This window comes from Toxotes jaculatrix, chromosome 9 (assembly GCF_017976425.1).
Source record: "Toxotes jaculatrix isolate fToxJac2 chromosome 9, fToxJac2.pri, whole genome shotgun sequence".
Lineage (NCBI taxonomy): Eukaryota > Metazoa > Chordata > Actinopteri > Toxotidae > Toxotes > Toxotes jaculatrix.
This window is the reverse complement of record NC_054402.1, coordinates 2,044,227-2,057,897: the sequence shown is the minus strand read 5'-3', so window position 1 is coordinate 2,057,897 and position 13,671 is coordinate 2,044,227. Positions and strand designations below refer to the sequence as shown.

Below are 13,671 nucleotides of genomic sequence, written 5' to 3'. Positions count from 1 at the left end.
ATATGCAGGGTAAAATCAGCCCCCGAGTTTGACTGGCAGGTGCCCCTGCAGACGAAGCAGAACACACCATTGATAAAAGACCGCTTTAATAATTATAGCTTAATTTGGCGTTAATGTCATATAAAATACAACCGTGAGCATTTTCTCCGCCCAAGTCTGTTTGTCAAGTAAAATGCTGTTGGCTGTGTGGTCTTCTCCAAAAATAGGTAGACTGAGCAAATTCAGCTGGACTAAGCACAGTTTTTGTCAGGGTAGACATTCTGAAAAAAAAAAATTCCTGTAGGAGGTACAATATGTACAGGCTCCACTTAGATTCTCAAAAACTGGGTTTAACACAAATTTCTATTGGAGTATACACCTCATAGTTACAAAATCAGCAAAAAAGTTGTCGTTTAGGACATGTATGAAATGCATCAACTGTTCATTCAGCTGTCTATGGTACATTAATCATCTGAAGGCAGAAACACAACATAAACAGCTCTTTGGAAAAATATTAAGGTACATATGTAAAAATGTTCGTAAAAGACAAAAGCAGGGAAAATTTTACCCAAATTTAAGCCTTGGTGTATGATGATGCCGTCTGTTATGTGGTAAAGGTAAAATTTGTGGTACAAAAGCTAAATGTTTACACTGGCTTAATGGTCGATACATGAATTAACACTCAGCCTAAGCGACAATTTATTTGAGCACATGTTTTCTTTATCATTATTTACTAATAGCTACAAATTTAACAGTGACAAAGAAGCGCCTGACGTAAATCAGAATCACAAAGATTAATAAACCGAGGAATCAAATGGAAAATATCCATAAATCAACAGCATCTGTTTATAATGTTTAACATTTTATTTAAATTGACGAAAACACATCTTTTGTTTCGTTCCGTCGACGTCATCATCCTGCGCCCATTCAGCGGGACTATCGCGGCATTTGAAACACTTACATCTGTAGCTGCAAAATACGGTTACTTTACACCGAAATTACCGTCGTTAGAGTGAGCTGAAATTATCGATATGATCGAAAAGGAGGACCCGGTCATCAGCGAAGAGGAGGCGGCACAGTACGACCGCCAGATCCGATTGTGGGGGCTGGATGCCCAGAAGAGGTCAGTTAGCTTAGTTAGCTCGCCAGGCTAATCGGTGTAGGGGAAGGTTTGACTTGTCGCCCTCTTGCTGCATCGGTTTGGCCAAAGTGTGTGATTTGTTTTTACTTACGGGTAGTTGTGATTTAATAATTATTGGAGTATGCAGTGTTGGGACTATTCCTTGAGATCATTGATATCGATGCTCAAATAGGTCACAACTTTTGCATTGTCCACACAGGTAGTTATACTGTAGCGGAGATAAAAAGCAACCCGGATTTTTTTTTGTTCCTTTTAGAGATAAATGAGAAAAAGACCATTAGTCCGCTAAAATAATTGCTTTAAAATACACATCGCACATTATGATCACAGGACACTTATAATGGTCAATGCGAATGAAATGCTCTGATCTGTTACGTTCAATTGTAGCTCAGTTTAGTCTACCTGTGCAATGTTGTTGAACTTCTGAAAGTCTCTACCTTTATACACATATATATATATATATATATATATATATATATATATATATATATATATATATATATTTAATGAGACTTGCAGTTCAAGGAAAGATTAATTTACTAATTTGTAACAAACACAACCCATACAGCAAAAGATCACATTCCAGGGCATACAGTGAGCAGTGATCAAATCGATTTACATTTTGTCTGCACATTTTTTTTTTTTTTACAGGTTGCGGGGGTCCCGTGTGCTCCTGGCAGGTTTAGGTGGTCTGGGGGCTGAAGTGGCCAAAAACCTTATACTGGCTGGAGTTAAAGGACTCACTTTGCTGGATCATGAGCAGGTACACATATTGTACAGTACACTTTTCTTATATGTAGAAATCTTTGTCTTCCGCTATGGACTAAACATCTGTCTGTTATATTCATTGTCCTTTGTCTTTGCAGTGCTACACATGTCCAGTAGATGGAGTATGTGGCAGCCAAATAGATTTTCACTAGCCAGAGATGAGAGAAACCAGCTTTTACTGTGGTAACATTGCAGTAACACTTTAATTCTGTTTTCATATGGAAAGTTTTTATTTTGTAGAATTTTTATTTTGTTAAAGAATGGAAACTGGAATGGACATTTTCAGTTGAAATAGATGTCAATTGGATTTACAGTTTAAATTCAGTAAAATTCAGTTAAATTACACTGTAATTGGGCAAACTACGGCACACCTGTGTTGCTTTTATTTTGAAAAGCTAAAAGCGTCACGTTTTACGTCTAGATGCACGCGGCCCGCGGGCCGTAGTTTCCCCAGATCTGAATTACAGCGACAACAGCAGAGCCTTAAGCTGAATGTTGAGTGCAAGCTGCTCTAAGGAAACTCTCTACAAGTACAACACAATCCTCACGCTGCTATGCGTTCCCTGTTTGTGTGTCCGCTAGGTGTCAGAGGAATCCTGTCAAGCTCAGTTCCTGGTTCCGGTGACGGCTCAGGGTCAGAACAGGGCCCAGGCCTCTCTGGAGCGAGCACAGAACCTTAACCCAATGGTGGAGGTTCATGCTGACCCAGAGAGAGTGGAAGACAAACCAGATGACTTCTTTCTACAGTTCGATGCGGTGAGTGGAAATGAAACCTTTTTAGACAGCTCTATTCAGATATGCTGAAATGTGAAATGTCAACAAATACATGGGACATTTGAGAGCTGAGCTGAATGAAGTACACGAAATATGTATTTGTATTTTCTTGAAATCATATATTGAAACATGTTTCTCTGCGTTGTTTTTCTATGGCTGTTGGCACAGTAGCATTGTTTTTGCCTCGATAATTCACAGTAATGTGAGCACCCAGTCTCGTATCACTCCGTATGACCACTAGATGTCACTTGTAGCCCATCTGGTCGATGAGAGGCTCTTTCCACGTTTTGCTCTGTCAGGCCCCAGAACCATAACACCTGCATCCTGATGCCCAGTGACGTGGGGCTGCAGTAGTGGTATCAGCTTAGCTTCCTGCTTTCGCAGTAATGGATTTAGTTTTCAGTGTCTTTCATACAAGTGTTTTGGGATATAATTAGCCTATTAATTACATATTGAGTACAGTTGCTGGTTTAACGCCTGTGCTTGCCTTATATGGTCTTGTGGGGTTCACAGCAGTGCTCAGTGGGTGGAGGATGGTACTGATTGTACTTGCATTTGTTGATAAGGAAATTCAAAATTCAAGGCTTTTTGTTGGCTTTTTAAACTTTGCATTCATGTCTGAAAAGTCAGACCTGCATGACTAATCAGAAACAAACATGGAGACAGTAGCTCAATTAAAACATATTATACTAGTTGTCGTTTATGATGGCTACTTTGAGTAAGTATAAAGAGAAGTGTTAGGATAAAAACATTGTCTTGCTGCACTGATCAGAAATGGGGGGACTCTGTAGAAGAAGGGCTACAGTTCTGACACTGCTGACACAGTATGAATGTGAACTTCCTTAAACACCATTAAAGTTTAAATCCAGGTTTACATGTGTTGTCTTTGTAATACATATGGTGTGTGTTGGTGCAGAGTGATTCCCACTTGGTGCACTCATAGTAAAACATGACGAGACAATCAGTACAGTATACTATAACAAATGCTATGCTTATATTTCTGTAAAGATTGGGCAACAAATGGATGATTGTATTAATTTTTTAGTTAACACAATAAAAGTTGCTTTAGCCGTTAGCATTCCTTTCCACAGGCAGACACACACACACACTGAATCTCTCCCCTAAGCCTCATCACGGTTGAAGCGGAGAATTTATTTGAACACCATCAGAAGAATAACAGAGAGACTTCTTTTCTCCTCCTGTTGTGTCTGAGTTATCGGCTGTCTTCTTCCCTCTGGGGGTGCTAAGTGAGGGTCAGGAGGAGGGAGAGAGGGACGGGAGGAAGACAAGCGCGATTTCAGCAGGATGAAGTGAAGTGAGGATGGGATGAGAAAGGGAGGGAGGAAGAGAGAGCCAGAGAAGAGAAGGCGGGACGATTTAAAAGGCAAGAGATAAAAAAAAAACTGAAAAACAGAGGGGGGTCTCTCTGCTGCAGACTACTTATCGCTTTTATCTGCTTCCATGGGTGTATCTGTGTGTGGCTCAGCGGGAAGATGGAGGGTGATTAAAGTGGAGCAGTTGGAGTGTGGTCACAGTTTTCAGATGAGAGACCTAATTACTGAAGGATGAATACAATAGAAAAATGCATGCTGGATGGCTGACTTGCTACTGATGCTGTCAGTCACTCTCTGTTTTTCTTTTTATCCTTTTCCTGTAGTTGTTTAGTGAGAAAAATAAAAAAAAAATACAAAAATGGCTCAATTAAAATAACTAGCTTTGTTCTGATTTGGTGAGTATATTATTGCAGTGTTAATGTAGGACCATGTGGCGCACAGTAAGATTCTCTGTAAGAACACGCTGTAGGATTTCTTTGTCTTTAATGCCATCCTTTTAAAGAGGAGACTCCAGAGCCTGATTCTGTTTGGGTGATGTTTAAGTTCAGGGTTGCAATTCATGTGTGTAAGCAACTCAGTTTCCTGCTTTCCTTCCATCACTTTCTTGTTTTTTGGATACTTTAATCACATTCTTGCCTTTCATCAGAGAACACCGTCAAATCATTTCTCTGAAGTAAAAAGGTGGAGGTTAGTGGCTGATGCTGCATATTCACCAGGCCTCTCCGCCCTTTTTAAAGCTGTTTTCCATCAAAGATGAAACTGAGACATTTGCACTGTTTATTCGCACTACAGTATATACTGCATATTCCAGGTGGTGAGATCCTGTTCTATAACCTCTCATAGATATGTAAGCAAATCTTAATGATCAGTTATATCAAGAAACTAAAACCACTCACAACATTTGGCAGCACTGGTCCAACCCTGGTCTGTCTGCAGCTGTTTGGGACTCAGATGCAGCATCAGTCTTATCAGTGAGCTGAGGGTGTTTTGGGTGTGCTGGACTGGGTCAGCAGGATAAGGTGGACCCAGCCCCATGCTCAGTTGTTTACAGTCAGACAGCAGTCCACCCTGATTTGACTTAGGTACACTGTGTTACTGTGCCGGCTTTAGCCTTGTTTGGTCGCTCGGCGGCTGCTGTAGGTGTGTCTCGGTCAGTTTGGCAGCTGAACAGCTTTCGTTCATGGTTGTTTTGTTGTTCCCAGAATCCAACAGGCTGAAAGTTACTGATGAATTTGTTTGTTTGAATTTGTTGAAAGCGCTGCAGCTAGTTTTCAGAACTAAAATATGTCTGTGTATCCCTTAGGGATTAAATGTAAGATAATATAATTTGTTATTTTCTGTTACTTAAAGCAGTTTTATTGTTATGTTAATGAAAATGGAAATGAGTCACAAAAACAGAAGAGCAGTGTCACAGAGGAGGAGAAGGTGTCCAACAGACCAACGCAGTGGGAGTTTTTAAAGTTTCTGGGACAGTGAAGATGTTGAAATTAGACAGAATGTACCTTTAACAGCAACAAAGATTTATTTATTTATTGATTTATTTTTTTGTTCATGCATTGTTTTACAGTGTAAAACTGTCCCGAACACCTTGTTCAGTATACGCTGAGGACACAGCTTTGATTTAGCAAACTTTGGTTAATTGTGTCCCATAAATTCCAGGTTCGAATCCCTGAAGTTGCCACGTGTCGCGCACAAAGACTCCGAAACTCTGCGTTTCAACAGAGGAACGTCAGCTAACCTTCCACCCTTTCTGTTTTTGCTTCCCTCAGGTGTGTCTGACAGGCTGTTCCAGAGACCTGATGGTGCGGGTCGACCAGCTCTGTTCTCAGCGCAACATCAAGGTGTTCTGTGGAGACGTCTACGGTTACTATGGTTACATGTTCAGCAACCTCGGACAGGAATACCACTACGTCGAGTGAGTGTGGGCGGCAGTTCAAAGTGTGGCTTTAACATGAAGTTGCCCATGTGATAGTCACAGGGTTTCATTTTTAACGTGTAGAGCTGCTGTGCTCCCACGAACTTTGCTCACTGATTGTTTTTGTTTTGACAATGCATATTAATGGTTAGCAGTTTATTCAGTGAATACTCTCACCTCACTGTAACTGAGCCTTGAAGTCAAGGAAAACAATTACATTTAGCTATTGTACATTATCATAGTGCAATAATTAAAAGCCAGAAAGTATCTTGTCTCCGATTAAATCAATTTATCATTAGCTATCAGGTCAGACCAACTTCTGTTTACTGATAATAGAGGACATGTTTCTTCTCACTCGCTCCCTCTCTTTAGGGAAAAGCCAAAAGTAGTGAAACCAACTGGAGATTCTAACAACGGTCCGGAGGCAAAGAAAGCCAAAGTCGACCCCAACGAGACCACCATGGTGAAAAAAGTAGGTGGATGAAGGCTGTATTTCACTGCCAAATATTTTCTATTTTATCCTACTAACCGGAGAACTGTTATGTAAAGATAGTTTCCATCTATTTGGCTCCATGAAACAACTGTATGGGTGGTAGGTAAAATTACTTCCTTTAAATAGAGGCTAGAGGTACTCAGCTGAAAAATGACAGAAGTGGAAAATTTAGAGAAAATTACACAAAATGGAAAAATATTCTCAAAACACTTTTGTTTATTTGTGAGGTCTGACTGTCCTATCTGCTTCCTCTTTAGTCCCAAAATAAAAGCATTCATTCTCTTTTCTTTTTTTTCCAAAATCTCCAACCAATCAGACGGCCAGTTTCTGTACTCTGAAGGAGGCTCTGGAGGTCGACTGGACAAGTGAGAAGGCCAAAGCTGGTTTAAAGCGAACGCCAGTGGACTACTTCCTGCTTCACGGTACTTATACGTGTCCTTTTATAAAGCAAGTGAAAATACAAACACTTTTCTCTCGTCTTATTTATGTCATTTTAAAGTCTGAACCTTTTGAATTTTTGGAATATGTGACAGGAACAATCTGTTTTCAGGCTTTGAGCTCTGGTAACTGCTGATGAGCATTTTATTATTATTACTCACATTTTAAACAATCAAGTGGAAAAATAGTATAGTAGCTAGTAGCTAATAGATAAGGAAGATAATCAGTACTTGCAAGTTTTTTGTGGGCTTTAAAGTTTTAAAATAGTTTGACAGTCTCTTGACGTGTTCTTTAACCGGTGGCAGACTTATCTTTAAATATGACAAATTTTATGCTTTAAAATGACGAAGCACGATGTGTTTTCTCAGGAACTGAGTTTTTTTAAGCTTAATAAATAATAGGATTTTGTATTTGTTGAGAAACGATGCATTCATGCTTTATTTTGACACCATTTCTCAGTGAAAGTGATGTTTTTTAGTTGACAGCTGTCAGTGTGGCATGAGCAGTAAAGGTCTTCTGAATTTCTGTGTAGACAGGAGACAAGAGACAAACAGAATTTCCATACAGAGCATTGATCAGATATCACAAAGAATCCTGAAAGGCCTAAAAAAAGTACAGAAATTTGAAACTGAAAATGCGTAGGAACCTTGCAGTGAGACTGAAACACATACCATGAACATGCAAAATTAATGGTTCCAATTTAGCTGTTGAGCTGTCACTGCACATGCGTGGAAAATCACGTCCATAAAGTTTGTTAAATGTCATCCTTAAGCAAATCGTCGGCCAGGAGAGGTGGGTGGTGTTTGAAAAGAAATTGAACAACAAAAACAAGCCAGGTGATATCAAGGTTTTGTGTAATTCAATTAGCAATTCGGTGGGAAAAAAAGCTATATTGTCACGCTGAGTTGCACATGAATAATTGCATATGGCCTGTGAAATGTTTAGGAATCATCAGCCTGAAGGAGCTTTCTGACCCTTTAAATAAATCAAGAAAACTGTACCTTCCTGTTTTTCAGGTTATTTACGGTGTGTGATGACCTTCTCTTAAGAGTTGTTATTGTCCTCCTGTCACCTGGCCCTGCACCATCCCCAAGCATTTCATGCTAGTTTCCATCACAGGCTGTCCATGGCCAGTCATGTGCACTAAGCGTAGAATAGAGAACAGCCCGACACCTACACCGCATGACAACAAGCATATAACAACAGGAAACGGTTATTGGCTGCACACTTGTAAATTCTGTAAATTCTCTGTATAAATGGAATAAACAATAATAATAAAAATTAAATTCAGCTTTTGCTGGATGCATAGGTCAGAAATATGGAACAGAACAGTGCCGTTCTGCAAGTTTATATCATATTAAACAATCATGTAGAAATTATAATATTCCTTCCCAAACAGGATTTCTGTGCAAAAACAGAAATGGCGGTGCATTGTACTGTGCGTTACAAAAATCATTGTGTATTTAAAAAGTTAACTAATGGAAATTACAATTAAAAACCACGGAAAAAGATCTTTTATGCAGTGACCCTAGATTAATCACAGCTAAGACGAGTGACAGGAAAGTCTAACATCTAACATCTGTGTAAGAATTTCATGTTTGTTTGTTTGTTTTTTTAAGCCAACTTTGTCCATCAGTAAACAACACTGATGTAAGAACTGAGGACCAATGCACCACAAACTCTAAAGGACAGAGGAAATAAGCTGCAGTGACACAGTGGCAGAATGTGCTGTTAGTGCATCCAAACTTCAGCAATAGGAAGTTATATATATTATTACTCAGTACTGATTTCATAGTGGCATTTTTGTGATGTACACTCACAGCACCACACCAATAAATCTGAGAGTGTATTAATTAAAAACAGTTATGATCATCAGTGAATAAAATAACATACAACAGAAATTCTTATCAGCTTTGAATTACAATATTAATCCAAGTCCAGCAGTTCACGTCGTTCACACAGTCGCTGTTATTTTAGCTATGTCCAGTTTTACAGAGGCTCCATTAGCATTAAACCATTATTCAGTTTTTGAAACAAGTAGAAATAGAAAAGACTAAAACAAAAATCTCACAATAGGCAATGTTTTTGTTTTTGGTTTTGTTTTGGGGTTTTTTTTTTTTTACATATAATTAGCTTCATGGAATTTATTGTTACCTCTGATTTAAATTCTTTTCAGGGTGTATTTGTCTTTTTTAACATAATTGAAGCCCACAATGTGACACGAACTCTCCTCAGGTGGGTTCAAAGCGCCCGAGCACTGGGTGAGGCAGGTTTCGTTACCCACACACCCGAAGCCGATTTAATGTGAAATCAAATCAGATGTAAACAACATTTATTTCAAACAATATATTAATAGACAGACTTTCACCCACACTAGCCGGACCCAGTCATGTGACAGTGGGTGTCTGGGGCATTTGTTTACTTAGCAGACACTTTGCTTCTTAGTCACTCATCGTTTGCAGGTACATTTTTATTCTGAAAATCTTGACTGGTTAATTTTAGGTTTGTGCCAAACGTTGGGCCTTCAGTCTAGTAACTCTCCACCCTGAAACCCACCTACCCACGGTGGCTTTGATTCGTCTTCAGTCCCCTGCGTTTCAGGTTAATGTCTGAGTGGAAACACTGTCTAGTTGTCTTGTTTATTGAGTGAACATTAAACAGGCGGCACTGTTATTATTCCTTTGCTGTTTCTATAATTGGAGCTAGCGGTTGTTGTTTGGGCAACCAATGAGGAAGTGGCTCTTCCTCTGTTACAACTGCTTCCTGTCTCACTAGGAACAGTCGGGTGATTTGAACTGTGGGTGGGGTGTGTGTGTCTGTGTGTGTGTCTGTGTGTGTTTGCTTATCATTAGAATCACTGATCTGTATAATTCCCTTTTTTTAAATGTGCAGGCAGTCTGACTAGACAGTGGCCAGCAGGATAGAAGGTAACGTCCATACAAAAACACTGAGACAAAACAGAAACAGATGATATTTCCTGTGTGTTACAGAATATAGAAATAAAGAATAAAATAAATCCTGTCTCACTTTCACACACAGCTTGAAATTCTTCTACTTTCTCCACCAATTGAACATGAGCTCGCTCTCACTCTCTCACTCGCTGTACAGATATTGTTTTAATATATAGAGAAAAAAAGTTTATTGTATTTGACCTTCAAATGCAGGTTTCAACATAAAGGGCCATCTCGAATGTTTCCTCTCGTCTCTAATCTACCCGAGTAGGTTCAGAGATGCTATCGTTGTTCCATCCATGTGCGCATTATTATATTCTGTGATGAAATTCTGTTTGATTTCCTGTGTGGCACAGACCTGAGAGTGATGCCATCTATGCCAGTCTTTAACTTAACTTTAGCTCTGATAAAGGGCAGGGCAGAGCTGTGAAAATGATTCATCGCCACGACGTGTGTGTGAGTGTGTGTGTGAGAGAGTGTGTGTGTGCACGCACCATGCTTGTGGAAATGGCCGTGGGAGGACTTGACTTCCTCATGTGGTTTAAGTTAATGGACGAACAGGAAATACGGGGGCGACGTGTTGATGTGTGCGCCTGGGTGGTGCACTTGGTGAAATCAGTTACAGCTTCAAATTTCGCTCATGACCAGATAAAGTGCACACTTCTGATTTTTAATTTCTCAGTCGGTCCTGAAGCTGACTCTTAGAGACAGGAAGGAGGGTTTTTTTTTTTCCACCCTAATACTTCCTCGCTGAGCTTGTGCAGGTGGATGTGTGCACCTTTGCATGCATCAGTCTGGGTGCACGCTCTTGACTTGATGTGGGGAAACGTGGGCCTAATCAGATGAAATGGTTGATGGTGCAACCACATGCTGATCTTATCCTGCTTCAAAGGGAGCAGCAGTCAAGAGGATGTGTTGTCTTTCCATAAGATGATAATTCACCATGGAAGTCTCTTGAAAGCGTGATGAAATTACAAATGGCAATAGTGCAATAGATCATATGGAAATTATTGCTTTAGAAAAATGGTTTAAACATGTTTCCAGCGTCTCAACTGTCATCTCGGGGCGGCTGGGGCTCAGGAGGCCGAGCCGCTCGTCCACCAATCGGAAGATCAGTGGTTGGATCCCTGGCTCCTCCGGTCCACATGTTGAGGCGTGGCCCTGATGGCTGTGCCATCCCGTGGTCAATAAAGTTAGAAAAGACTGTATAAGTGCAGTCCATTTACCATTCTCTCACTTCCTGCTCTCTTTCTTTTCTGTCTTCCCTCCTTCCCCACAGTTCTGTTGAAGTTTCGCACCGATAAGGGCCGTGACCCCGACCCAAAGTCCTTCCCAGGAGACAGTCAGCTCCTGAGACAGATCCGAGATGACGTCCTCGAGGCCTTGGCAGTCGGCAGTGACCTCCTGAACAATGACTTCATCAGGTACAAAATGTCTTTACCTGTCATGTGACACATTTACCTGTCATGTGATACTGAGCGGATAGTTCACTCGAATAGGAAGTGGAAGTTCACGTGCAATTCAAGTGAAGCCACTGCTCTAAAGCATGGCGCTGAAGTCGGACAGAAGCAGCATGTTCATGTTTTTCTTTTCCTCTGTGTCTGTGCCACAGCCAGTTTCACATTAGCGTTTTGAGACTCAGTAACTTCTGCATTAACACTGTCTGTACCATCATCTGTGGGAGAGTGATGGCAGACTTTGATTAATGTGGACATGCTTCGAATGTCGGTGAAAAGGCGTTTAGTTCAGCTTCGCCACCACAATAACAGTGATGATGACAGCACAGCATACGAATCAGTGGGTAAACAGGGCCGAGATCTTAGAGATTAGTTTCTCTGGAGCCGGTCGCTGTCCCAGTCTCTCACTTCCTTAACATCACACATTCTGTTTAGTCACATCAGCGCGTGTCCTTGTACTGTCTGTCCTCAGCTACTGCTTCTCTGAGATGTCTCCAGTGTGCGCTGTCATGGGAGGAGTTCTGGGACAGGAAGTTGTCAAGGTAAGTGAACACGAGGAAGCTTCAGGAAGCAGGTTAACGTTATCGTCTCTGACGCACCTCACGATGTTCACTCTGCTGGGGCAAATGATGGAGATGACCAGTGTGGTATGTGAGGCAGTCATTCAGCTGACAGGTGGCGGCTCAGCTGGTTCTGGATCAGATCCACAAAATCCGCAGCGACTCTGCTCTGAGTAGAAGTGATTTTCACTGTGACCGCAGTGAAACGCCGCGTGGCTCTCTGGCAGCAGCCTCTCCAGAAGAGAAATGAATTGCACTGTGCTCGAGCTGCACAACGTAATAAAATCATTGATAGTGTAACATAAAAGACCATTAATGTGAAATCCAACAGAAAACATACGACTGAGCAGTTACACTAACACTGGTTGTACATACTTGAAGCTTCTTATCTCGTGTTTTACCGTGAAATGTGCCGGTTTGAGTTTGTTGACTTAGACAATTATTGGAAGGTCATTTCCATTAGTTTCCTCTGGGATTTGCGGACGGAGTATGGGAACGAGGCTTGTTGGTATCATTAGAATTCATCTCAGAGATAAAAACAGTATCATTCTTTAATGCGCAAAGTCTGTAGAGAAGCTGGACTGTTCTCTCAGTGCGTGACCTGATTTCAGAAGATCGCACTCACAGCACTGAGGGGATTAGAAACCATTTTTCTCTGAGCCTGGTGCATGGTGTCCTCAGGCTGAGGTAAACAGAGGAGTTCAGGTCAGGGTAAGAGTGTGAGTGAGTGTGTGTGTGTGTGTGTGGGAGAGAAAGGGAGGGGACTGATAGTTCAGAGTCAGGCTGCATTATATTGGCACAAGGCCAACCCGCTGTCTGTATGATGATGATGAAACCCGCTGCAACTGGCCGACAGACGTCTCGCCGGGTGAATCTGACTGATTCCACTGACACACACGAGCTGGACTCTGAACCACTGAAGGACTGACAGGCAGGTGTGGAGTGACGGGCAGGTGTGGAGTGGGCCTGCAGGCCAAAGTAACACGGAAAACTATTATTAAAGCTTCTTCCTGGTCACACTGGTTGGTACATTGAAAATCCACTTAGTCACCTTGACAGTTTTACCTGCCTGAATATTTTGTGGCTTTGAGGAATTCGCTCTTGAAGAGGTCAAACATGTTAATGATTAACTTTGTGTTATTGTATTTAATAGACTGCGATTTTCTCTGTGAAAACATTTCTCTTTTCCCTTTCTCCCTGCGTCTTTCGCTTCAGGCTCTCTCCCAGAGAGACGCTCCTCACCGGAACTTCTTCTTCTTCGATGGTCGCAAAGGCAACGGTGTTGTCGACTACTTTGGACCGAACTAAACACCTGTCACACCCGTGCTCCGGACAGTTTTACACACAAATACAAGTCCAGCAAACGTCTGTCTGTCCCTCGGCTTGTTCTGTCAGATTATTTATATCAGTACTTGCTCCACTAGTCATATAATTCACCTGTTGTTCCTTTTTACTTTGTCATTTGATCAATTTTCCCACAGAATCGGACACTTTCTTGAACAGTGAGATTGAACCGTGGGATTTTTTTTACATTTGCTAATAAAACATTGTTTAATGAAAGGATTCTGCTTCCGGTCTCTGGATTTATGAAACCCACCAACAGTTTTTCATGGCCATATGTCAAATTTTATGCCACCACAAACTCATGATGTGCAGATAAGCAGGGTTCAGGGTTCGCCTGAGAACTCTGTCTTGTTTTCTAGTGGAGGAAGTTTCCAAAGACGTCAGAAGACGTCAGACATGTTATGGTGCTTTACAAAGAAATCTACTTTAAAAACAACAAACAGGAGAAAAACATGTTTAATTTTCCATTTGGTAGAAACTTGCAGCCATCAGCTGTGATTTAAATAAATACAGGATA

General features: G+C 41.1%; 1 protein-coding gene across 1 annotated transcript; it reads left to right on the top strand.

Annotated features, from left to right (window-relative positions):
• The first annotated feature begins 891 nt into the window (after positions 1–891).
• sae1 (SUMO1 activating enzyme subunit 1) lies at positions 892–13,373 on the top strand. The gene is made up of 9 exons (XM_041045475.1): positions 892–1,102; positions 1,772–1,883; positions 2,471–2,644; positions 5,766–5,911; positions 6,284–6,383; positions 6,721–6,826; positions 11,073–11,217; positions 11,723–11,792; positions 13,026–13,373. Exons 1-9 carry the CDS (start codon positions 1,011–1,013, stop codon positions 13,116–13,118), a joined length of 1,038 nt encoding a protein of 345 aa, XP_040901409.1. The 5' UTR covers positions 892–1,010; the 3' UTR covers positions 13,119–13,373.
• Positions 13,374–13,671: the final 298 nt, after the last annotated feature.